This window comes from Chanos chanos, chromosome 9 (assembly GCF_902362185.1).
Source record: "Chanos chanos chromosome 9, fChaCha1.1, whole genome shotgun sequence".
NCBI classification, from domain to species: domain Eukaryota; kingdom Metazoa; phylum Chordata; class Actinopteri; order Gonorynchiformes; family Chanidae; genus Chanos; species Chanos chanos.
This window is the reverse complement of record NC_044503.1, coordinates 26455724-26467437: the sequence shown is the minus strand read 5'-3', so window position 1 is coordinate 26467437 and position 11714 is coordinate 26455724. Positions and strand designations below refer to the sequence as shown.

Sequence of the window (11714 nt, the reverse complement as noted above, 5' to 3'; positions counted from 1 at the left end):
TGATGGAGTAAGCTAGTGGCCTGTCTAGCACGTCTTTTCTAGACGTGTTCCTCTGTTCTAGTCCAAGTCAAGAGCTTTATATTAGGTTTACATGATTAAACCTTGATATACACGTTTAAAGGCTGTTGTTCGTGTGGAAAAGAAAAGTAAAGGCTCTCGAGATAATGGCGCATTGCCTCTAAAAGGTGCAAAGGCTTTGCATGGACTTGATATGCACAATTTCATACCAAATTTAGAGCCTATAAATACCGACTTTTTATGCGTGGTTTAAAAATCGGGAACCAGGACACATTGTGCGTAGTTCCTCCATACTCAGTTTACACGATTTAAATGGAAGCTTGCAGTAAGTAAAGTATGTGAAATTAATGTGTTTTCCACATACGAAAATGTGCAAGCGCTAATCATTCCTTGATTCCATGATTACCGTCATTGCATGTAATAGATAATTAGATGATTTAACGTTGTTCAACTTATAAAAGAAGACGGAGAGCTGCAGGAACTTGTACCCACTCCTCAGAGTCGGAATGTATCCGTCAGCATTCACACCTTTTTAGAGAGGTGGTCACTGCCCTCGAGAAAGATCAAAATACCACGGGAGTCTGTCACGTTTGTGAGGAAAGGAAGATAAGAGTACAACAACTCCTCCATCCCAGTCACCACACAGAGACACACACACACACACACACACACACACTATATGTGTGTGTATATATATATATATATATATATATATATATATATATCATATATCACATGGAGAATATTCATTTTACTGTAAAGACAGAGGGATGACACTGCAGCTCACAGATATGAGGCTCTTTCGTCATTGTGACTGTGGAAGATGTATGACTGTTTAAGAAAACTCCTAATACAAACGTATGAGTACAACAGTACAGATTTTTGAGAAGAAATGCTCCAAGACAAGCATTCTCAGATATGTGAGGGCAAAAGAAGAAAAGAGGGAAAGAAAGAAAAGGGAAAATAATAATAGGAGAATTTCTGCGATTCTATATCCTGATCATTTTGCCACCAGTCCTTCCCAACAGCTTTTTACCCGTTGCATTCAACACTGCCAGGAAGACAGAAAGACAGATTAGGGAAGACAGGAGAGGATAGTTGTGTCGGACTAAAAAAAAGGACGCGGGTGGTATATTACAAATGTAAAAACAACAGCAACGACAACAAGAAAAAAATCTGTTCTTCTAGAAACAAAAGGAAGTCATACTAAAAACAACAAAGATGACAGTCATTTGAAAGGAAATACAGCCAACCAGTAGAAATCACCACTACTCCTGACATCTATAAGTGCTCACAGAAAGCAATAACAATAAGTTGTGTTTTAATCAAAACAAAACAATGTTATATGGTACACACATGACATTGTAAATGGCTTGTGCCGAACACTTCGTGCGTATGCAACGTAGTGCCTAGGGTCATGTATGGAAATGTTGGGCAGACATAACCTTTTTCAAGACTATGGTTTGAGATAGAAATGTCAGGTAATTTGACAGAGAAGATGATTACTCAAATGCATCTGACAGAAGCTTCAGTGAGGAAGACTATTCACTTTGCCGATGTTTCACAAAGAATAATGGTTAGGATAGTAGTGGCACGGGAGTGTAAGAAAGAAAGAAAGAAAGAAAAATCAACTAGGGACAGCTGTGGTTGAAAGTCCATACTCGCTGACTCGTGCCTTTCTCCTGTATTGCCTAAGGTGCGACAAACAGACAAGCACCTAAGAATCAGTTCACTCCAAATTAGCCATCCTGAGTATAAGTGTTTGTCTCCAACCTTAAGTAAAAGAAGCAGAAGAGTAATAAAATGTTTTCCCCATTCAAGGGTGGTCTCTTTTGGTATGATAATGCCACCCACAGGGCCCAAGTGCTCATTGAATGATTTGAGACGTTGAAAACGTTATTAACAAGTCTCCTTGTCCCAACTTCGCTGAACATCTATGAGAGATTCTAAATAGTGCTATTCACCACCGTTAACAAAACATCAAATGCTATGATGTCTTTTCAAAGAACAAAAGAACAATAATAGTGCTGCACTTATCAAACATAGCTGTAGACTCTCACAGAATCAACATTAAGGCACACCAAGTCTGTTCTTGGGACTTCATTTCAAGACTGTATGTTGGTAATTCCTGTATTTTGGTATTTACCTGTATGTGGGTCCCGTCCCGGTTTACACAGCTTATGCCAGTTGAGATGATGTGTGATGTGTGTGTTCTGACTTTTACCTTTTACTGGTTAGCTTGCAGAAATCAGTACTGTGCTTCATCGATAAATCTTTTCTTTATTTTGTGATGGGGAGGGTGAATTCTCACAATGTTCAGCAAAGATTTGTGGTAGTCTCTTGGGCACTGTACTTTCCATAGCATCATAAGTTGATTATAAACGCTGCAAAACCAGACTGTTACAGGCTTCCTTTCCCTTCCCACACAAATAAAACCCACGTCAAAGCTCTTGCATAAATTAAGCTTATCTTTCACTGTACCAGTACTCTAACATGAGCAAAGCTAACTGACTTTGTCAGAGATTACAAGAATGGTAATGAATCTGTAACTTTCACCTTTTCCAGGAGCAGAGAGTCAATATGTCTTAACTCTTTGATAAGTAACTTCAACTCAGTGGTCCTGAAAAACCCGGTGGTATAAGACCTCTCTAAGTTCTTAGCCCGTCTCTGTATAGCAAACAGGAAGCCAAGGCCAGTCATGATCTCATTTAGCAGGTCCTGAAGCCAGTTAGCGTGGATTACACCGGTGCTCTTTCCTCGTTTACGCGCTGCTTTTAGTAATAAGCGTGCCCGTAACGTGACTTACTTACGTCACTGATCCAGCACACCTTTCGCGGTAGTGATCTCTTTGACCACGTGCTGGGCTGCACGCTCTGTCAAGTAGCCAAGTGACCATTTGGTTCGAAGGTTCAACGTGCAGAACGCATGGTTTGCACAGTTGAAGTGTGAGTACTGATGCGTGGCTGGGCTGCGACTGTCACAAACGAAGTCATGAGAATTCAGTTCTTCGAACCTTACCGGGGGTTCCTCCGACTCTCTTTTTCAGTCTTTAAATCTGTTTCTTCTCCTCTGCAACATGAGGAACAGCGAGCTAATAAAAAAGAGTGGAGGACCTTTGATTCAAAATCATCTCATTAAACTTCATTAGCAGTGATTTCAAGGTATATTAATTCCGCAGTCCATTTAGGCCATAACACACAAAGTGAGAGAATTGGTGGAAGTGGTTGATTGAGATAGCCGATCTCTTGAACGGACACACTTGGAAGAGCGTAACCCATAATCTGAGTAAGAGAATCGAGATTCTTGATTTTAGTTCAGAACTGGCACGATAGTCAGAGCAGAGAGTGAATTCACAGCTAAGAGAATATCTGCTACACCAATCACTTACCTCAAACACATAAGCAACAGTGCTGTTCTTCTCTAAAAGTTCCTGAAGCTGCATCTGTCAGATCTATTGCAAACACCCCATAACCAAACAGATTGAGAGCTTCCCAAAGGATCCAGATGTGTTCCTCTATCTGTCTCAGTGACAGAGCTCTGGTAGCTTTGGCCTGCTAAGACATAGCATCGTACAGCCGCCGTTATGTTTAAAAAAAAAAAAGAAAAAAAAAAAAGACCTTGCTAATTTATTGAGTTGCGAGTATAATAGTTACATTATTTTTCTCCATGTCTTTGGTGACCCTGTATAACCCTTTCTTACCTTGATCGATTCTGCAGTGGTTTTATCACAGGGGTCAAAATAAATGACCCACAGCGCTGGAAATCTCATTCTGGCTAATTGCCCAAGCTATCCCTGTCCCAAAACTAACTGTGACTTCACAGCATGATCCGTCAGTCCAACAGGACAAAACTAATGTACCACACCTGGAATTCCAGTCAGGGCCGAAAGAGGAGAGCAGAAAAGATGGGGGTTTTGAGTTTGAGAGGACCCCGTGAAAGAGAAAAGTCATGGGTTGTTTTTGCAGCCTGTCCCGCAATGGCACATCTTTTTTTTTTTTTTATTTCTCTCAAACAAATTTTGATGTATGTTTGTAATTCTCTTTGCACATCACAGGGACTGGAATGCACTTAAACAGAAAAGGCAAGTTTTGTAATCCTGTTTAATCTTATTTAATATAATCCTATTGACCGGACCACTTTAAAATACTTAATCATTTTTGTTGTTCTCTTAGAGCACTTGAGATGCTCTTGCTATTTCTCTTACAATGCTCCATAACAGGAAATCTATTGGCCAAGTGGTTTTGTCCGTTATTTCCCCATCAGTAAAGACCAGATATCAGAAAAATGTTTGCAATACCAGACATCTGTGAACAAAATATAGAACTACAGCACTAGAGGAAAATTTGAAAGACTGACATCCAATCCAACAGAGATTTAGTCAAATTATTTACGATTAAAATGCACCAACAGATTCAGAGAAATCTGGATGGAATATTGGTGATAGGCCAGTGAAAGGAACTGTAGTTCCTGGAGGCAGAAATGTGAGGAGGGAAAGTCTCTTTAAATTAATACCACTTTTAGTGTGCAATTTCTCCTTCCACTTCTTTCTTTTTTTCTCTTCATAAAAATGACAAATGGCTGGATATCGACCTAAGTCATACAATGCAAACAGTCTATTACATATGAACATTTCAAGTTAAGATATGAGTCCAGAAAACGTACGCTGTTGTTTATTGCTAAAATAGTAGTTTCAGCTTCTGTTTAAGTAAAGGTTGTGAATTGTAGAGAGGGAGAGAGAGAGAGTAAAAAGTTTTAATAAGTCTTAGTTGATGGCGTGGCGATGCAGAATTTTTGTGCTCCAAAATTGACCAGTCCCGTTAGCCTCCTGGCTGGGGGGGACCCTTGGACTTGTCTTGGTTTATCATCCTTAAGTTTCCAGGTTGCCTTCTGTGGAGTTCCTCAGAAATGATCTCTTTGTGACTATAAAACAGATTTTTATTACAGGAGGTTCAGAGGCCTTGTCTCTAGACAGAGTATAATTCGTGATGTTCCTGCAGACTGTGAGTTTGAGATCACGCATGATTTTTTATCTTGGAATTAGTATGCTATGTGTTTTCTGACTGAATGAGATTAAAAGGATTATGACAAAAGTTAAGTTGTGCTCACCAAAACACTCACTTCTGATTGAGAAGACGTCTGGTTCCAGGGGATTTGTTTTTGACTACGGTCGGATGCGCAGGTCATTTAAGCCATGTTCGATGGTCAGCATTAGAACCCTTGGACAGAAATAAGTTCTGTGAATTTCTTCCAGTAGTAATTGTGGACGTGCTGGTTCTCTCCTATCTGTTGCTAAGGCTGTGTTAGGGTAAATTGGATAAGCTGGATTTGAAGGAATAGGCGGCTGCAGTGACGCAGGGCTTTGTGCTCAATGATAGATCTTGAGTGACAGCTGCCCCACCCTGACATTGCTACCAGGTCTGCATGCTTGACCCCCCCCCCCCCCCCCCCCCAATGCCCCATCCCCACACCCAGCATGCACTGCTTACAATCAACCCCTTTGATTCGGTCTCTCTGGAACAAATAAAACTGGCCACGTGATGAATACTGGGAAGGGATGGGTGGGTGGGGGGGGGGGGGGGGGCGGGGGGTGTCCTCACATACGAAGTGAAACAAAAACGTCTTTTTGCCGTTGCCAAAATACCGTGGTGACGTCTCTTTCCCTCCTAACTGAGTGTAGTTACAGTCTTCAACAGTGACATTCTACTGCTTCTGTTGCTGTTGCCACTGCTGTTGCTGGCTCAGTTCCGTAACACCCCTCTCACATAGTGTTTACAACCCTAGGCTGGACGAGACACGAGAGACAGGCCTGTTTCAACAAGAGACTTGCACTTCTGCTGTTTTTTTGTGTGTGTGTGGGCAAAAAGAAAAAAAAATTCATCGCACCATCATATGCAGACTCCTGTTCTTATTCATTTGCAACAGATCTCGTTTTTTCCTTCCCATTACATCTATCCTATACATACCTCGCAACAGCCAATTAAACAAACAACTCCATTGTAAATTTTTCAGGGTTAAAAGTGATGATAGTGTTTCCTGGCTTAGTTCACGGCGGTACTTTGGTGCAGTGTTATTTAGAGGCCATTTAGAATGGATGAAGAATTCGTATGTACATGAAGTTAATGTGCTTCCCAGTCACAAGTGACTCAAATATCAAAGTAAATAATGGCAATAATTTGACTTAATTTCACAACCGAAGTACGCTGAGGGGTATGTCAAGTAGGCTGCAGCCTAAACCAAACTGGTTTTTAGAGGACATGATAGGTACCGTATACCCTGCTGCAGCAATAATGAAAACACTTTTTAGTAGGGTACGCCTCTAGAGGGCAACATAAAAACGTCAAAACGTGTCACATAGAACTGCTTCTCTATCAGTTTTGGATAGTTTGCCTAAGAGGATGCTTGAGGCAAGCTTAGTTGGTTGAGCCTAATCATAACTGTCATTATAGTTGTAGTAATACTAGCGACATGACTGTTGTCATGTCATTTTATCTGTATTTTTGAATGCTACGTTATCATCCCTACTTCGGGTTAAATGTAATTCTGCTAACACTTTAATATTCACAAATTTTTCGCAGTATCGAACATGTAAAATAATGCAACGATACGTTGTATTTTTCTCAGTCCCAGTTCTTCCTAGAAACGCTCAAACAAAAAGGTATTCAGTAGGGGGGGGGGGGCATTGTTTTTTTCTACTTACAATCTAATTACCATTGGTAAAGGCAGTTGTCACTCAAGCTGTCCAGTACTCAGTGGGTAAGGGGCTAGACAGAACTCATTTGGCATTGCCTACCTGACAGTGAGCCAAGCTGACGCAGGGTGTCGTTAAGAGAAACCACAGACTTTCAGCGATATTTTATTGGTCTGTAGGATACGAAATGTCGGGGTATATTCTAAAGCACGTTTTGAAGAGCGACTTTAGGCAGTTGTGTTAGTCTTCTAGTATGCTGACGTGCAACGTCTGTTTCAGCACACGTGATTTCTTCGCTACTAAAGTGAGCAAAGAATATTTGACAATATTTAGCATGAAATTCTCTGGACAGTAAAGAGGCTCTCTGCGGAACGTGCCAAGCGCAAGTGGAATATTCATGCAAATTGATAGGCGTGCCCTCGGGCGATGGAGTCACAGGCGGAACTTCAGAGAAACCCCTAGTACACAAACCAATACGATACTACGATCAGCAGAATTACACTTACATTGTAGAAACTGCAGGAGGAATATGTGACGCTCTTAAAACGACAAACAGAGACACAGAAATAAACGGCGAGCTGTGGAGTGTCTCTACACAGTTTTCTTTCTCTTACACCTCCCGCGTTGAAGTCTACTGGATTTGCTGACACAGTTTACAAATGCAACTTTTCGAATTTTCGTTCACCTAACTGACTTTTTCTTTTTAAAACTGCGACACCATGAAGTTGCACGTTGGTTATTACTGATGCGGTTGAAGTTATATTTTTAAGCGACAGTCCTGCCATTGCTTTACAGCACTTAACATAGGCATTTGTCAAGATCAAACTCTTAAGTTTACGGTTTTTTCGCATTTACTCCTAACTATGGCCGAGGACGATTGTGTTGTTCCTAATATGCAGGGTAGTTGTACCGAAAGATGCAGTTTCAGTGTTCTTAGCTGGGAGCAAGTACAGCGTCTGGACAGCATTATGACCGAGACTATACCGATTCACGGACGGGGCAATTTCCCTACTTTGGAGATGAAACCCCGACAAATAGTCAAAGTAGTGCGAACTCGCATGGAAGAGAAACAGATCAACGTGAGAGATGTACGTCTCAACGGTTCTGCTGCAAGCCATGTTCTTCATGAAGACAGTGGATTGGGGTACAAGGACCTTGACCTCATATTTTGTGCTGATCTGAAAGGCGAGATGGAATTTCAGATAGTCAAGGATATAGTTCTAGATTGTCTCTTAGATTTTTTACCCGAGGGAGTAAACAAGGAAAAAATCACACCCTTAACCTTAAAGGTAGGTTTGGCCCGTTAAAATATACATAGATATTTATTCTTTATTTGTTTTATCTTCAAAGGTTCATATTGTTTACACTGTTTTATCAATAACAATGTCTACTCAGTCACTGCAAATAATTCCCTACAGTCTAACGGGGCGTTGCTCACGAGACGGTTTCAAAATGTAATTAGACAAGTTTACTGATAGTAAAATGTTGGTTTTCTATAAGTAAGAGGATTGCGCTAAACCAATTTAAAACCGATCCTGCATTTCCCTAGGCTTTAGATCTCGCAAAGAGAGAAGACATTAGAACAGGAACTTGGTCCACATAACTCGTTAAATACAGTAGAAATGATGAAAAGTGCAAAGGCGAACACTTTTATCCTCAATCATATACTCTGGTTGCACTATATGTCATTCTCTTGTGTTTTCTTTACCACTCAGGAAGCTTATGTGCAGAAGATGGTTAAAGTGTGCAATGACTCAGACCGCTGGAGTCTCATCTCCCTGTCCAATAACAGAGGCAAAAACGTGGAGCTCAAGTTTGTGGACTCCCTGCGGCGGCAGTTCGAGTTCAGCGTTGACTCTTTCCAGATCAAACTCGACTCACTGCTTCTCTTCTATGAGTGCTCTGAAAATCCCATGGCACAAACCTTTCACCCGACCATAATTGGCGAGAGCGTGTATGGGGACTTTGGCGCTGCTTTGGACCACTTGCGTAACAAAGTCATCTGCACACGTAACCCCGAAGAAATCCGAGGTGGTGGTCTGCTCAAGTACTGTCACCTGCTTGTGCGGGGCTTTAGGGCCGCTTCCGAGACAGATATGAAATCGCTTCAGCGCTACATGTGCTCGCGCTTCTTCATCGACTTTTCAGATATTAACGAACAGCAGCGCAAATTGGAGTCATACCTCCAGAACCATTTTGTGGGTCTGGAGGACCGTAAATATGACTACCTGATGACACTACACAGGGTAGTCAATGAGAGCACGGTTTGCCTAATGGGACACGAGAGGCGGCAGACGTTAGGTCTCATCGCTATGCTCGCAGTGCGCGTGCTGGCAGAACAGAATGTCATTCCGAACGTTGCTAACGTCACCTGCTACTACCAGCCTGCCCCATACGTAGCAGACGGCAACTTCAGTAACTATTACATTGCCCAGGTGCAACCAGTGTTTGCTTGCCAGCAACATGCGTACTCCACCTGGCTCCCTTGCAACTGAACACATGACCAAAAAAAAAGGTTGAAACAGAATGAGATCCTTTTCTCTGCAGGAGCTGAATCATTTTTTTTTAAAGTAAGCCCTGTGGTTTTATTCACATGAGACAGAAAACTATGGTCTCCTGTCTCCTTCTGAATTGAGAGAGCCCCATGCACTTTGCATCAAAGCATTCTAAAAAAAAAAAAATTAAGGCAGTTGGTTTTCATATTCTGTGAAGTCTGTCTTAAATGCTTCACAAGTGGTTCTTCTCTATCATGAGATGGTTCCAATCACAGCCTTGCCAATGCAACTTCTTTGTTTTTTTTTTTTGTTTTTTTTGTTTTTTTTATGGGGAGGGGGGTTCACCCTTACAATGCCCAGCTTTGAGGAGGAGCTTAGAGAAGTTCTCAACAATGCAAGTAGTTAAACTCCTGCAACAGAAACTGACTTTGACGGCGTGATGCTTTCACAAACAGAAGAGACCAGACTTTAAACAGTTAGAAGGACCAAATGGATGGCTTTGTAAGTGCTGTGCTAAGGGGGGGACTCCCATCTTTGGCTGTCTGTGTCGAGACACTTTTGTTTTGCTTCTTGCAGGTGTACGGTTAGCATTTAGATGTGCACAGGGCAATGACAGAATGACAGATTAAGGTCATTAACTCAACTCGTGTTTTCACTTTGTTGTCGGTACGAGTGAGTGTTGAGGTTTTTGTCACATGTGCTGGTGAGAGAGAGATAAAAAAAGAAAAAACACATCTCTGCCAGAGAAGGGATGATATTTACCATAATATGTGTTTACAAAACCAAAGATTTTGAAAAAATTTTTTTTTTTTTAAAGAGAGAAAAAAATACCCAAATGTGGAATTAAAAACAAACTGGTAATGCTGTCAATATTTGTATATGTGAAGATGCATTCTAAGTGCCTAATGCCAAATCATGGTTGGAAGGGAACGCTTTGTTTGTTTGTTTGTTTTGTGAAATAGATCTAATTTGTTCATAATCATGGGAAATGACAACAGGACTAAAAAAAAAAATCTTCTGAATGTATGTGCTAAATCTTGATTTTAACAATCAGTTGCAATGTCATTTTGATAGAAGGAGTTCAGCCCTTATTATAGATAAGGTTAACTGAATTACTCAGTAGAGTGAAGAGTTAATGTAACTGATTGTCTCAAGATCTTGTGGTGCTTTCATATAGATACTTTGAATATTACAGTAGAAACAAATAGTCAAAAAATGCATAAGCCACATAACCTGTCTCTTAATTTATTGTCACACAGTGTCCAAGAGTTCTTGTCAGATTGACTCTGCTGACTGAAAAGTCTTACTGTATACAAGTATGAAAATTAAGCAAGATGGTTTGTTGATTGCTTTTTTTATGTTATATTTGGAGGGCAAATGCTGCAGATATGTACTACTCACTGAAGAGCAAGGCATGTTTTTTTGTTTGTTTGTTTGTTTGTTTTTCTTTAAGTTTGAATGAGCTCATTATGGGTTGCGATTTTCATTTTGTTAACTGCTGCGCTGGCCTCATATAGAAAGCAAATGGACTTAAAGCCTGTGGCAGGTGAGAGGGGAGGTTTATGAAAGATAGTCTGAGCTTTAGACAAAGAGCCATCTTATTTAACAGGGAGAGAGAGAGGGGAGGGTGTGTGTGTGTGTGTGTGTGTGTGTGTGAGAGAATGTGTGTGTTCCTCTGCAGCTCTGATAGACCGTATTTGCTGAGATACCTCTGATGGTGAGACACTATTTGCAGTAACACCCTAGCTGGGAATTCCTCAGCTACCGCTGAAGCAGAACCCCCCCCCCCCCCCCGGTGTTCCTGCTTGCCCTTTCTTAAGGTGCAACCATACTACATACTATGTATTGAACATTGACCCAGTGTCAACCTAACGTTACCCTAACGTTAGATAAACGTTTACAGGGTGTCAGCCTGAGCAGTGATTAATAGGGAATAGGGGAAGCTGAGTTTGACCGTGGCACACAGATATTCATGCTTGAGGGAGAGATAGCTAAAAGAAAGAGGGGAGGGGCGGAGGAAGAAAACGTGTGAAAGAGAGCTAGACAGGGGCCGAAGAGGCAAATGGAAAGGGAGGGCTGGGGAAATGGGTGCAGCTGGTGAAGTGGTTTATCTTCTACCAAAAATATTTTTTGATGAAACTCGCCTCTGTCATTGTTGTAAATGACCTAGTTAGAGAAATAGATATTAAAAGGAGAAGATCGAGAGCAAGATGGTGAGAGAGGGAAGGAGAGACAAAATCCGTGGGAAATCCCAAATCTTATGGCGAGAACACAATGCAAAAAAAATGACTAATCTTTTCATGGGGGGGGGGGGGGGGGGGGGGTTCTTCAGTGCATTGCTAAATCACTGTGTATTGTTACTGTTGTTTACTTAATTGACCCGTTAACTAAGTCATTATTAAACTGTGGTGGAACTGCATAGTTGTCACTGTTAGATATGTGAATGGCTTAAAAACAACATCTTGTTAACCCCCCCCCCCCCCCCCCCAAAAGAAAAAATGTTTGCTAATTGA

General features: G+C 41.2%; 1 protein-coding gene across 1 annotated transcript; it reads left to right on the top strand.

Annotated features, from left to right (window-relative positions):
• Window positions 1-7569: 7569 nt before the first annotated feature.
• tent5aa (terminal nucleotidyltransferase 5Aa) lies at window positions 7570-9201 on the top strand. Its single transcript, XM_030784870.1, has 2 exons — window positions 7570-7995; window positions 8422-9201. The coding sequence occupies exons 1-2, from the start codon at window positions 7570-7572 to the stop codon at window positions 9199-9201; spliced, it is 1206 nt and encodes a 401-aa protein (XP_030640730.1).
• Window positions 9202-11714: the final 2513 nt, after the last annotated feature.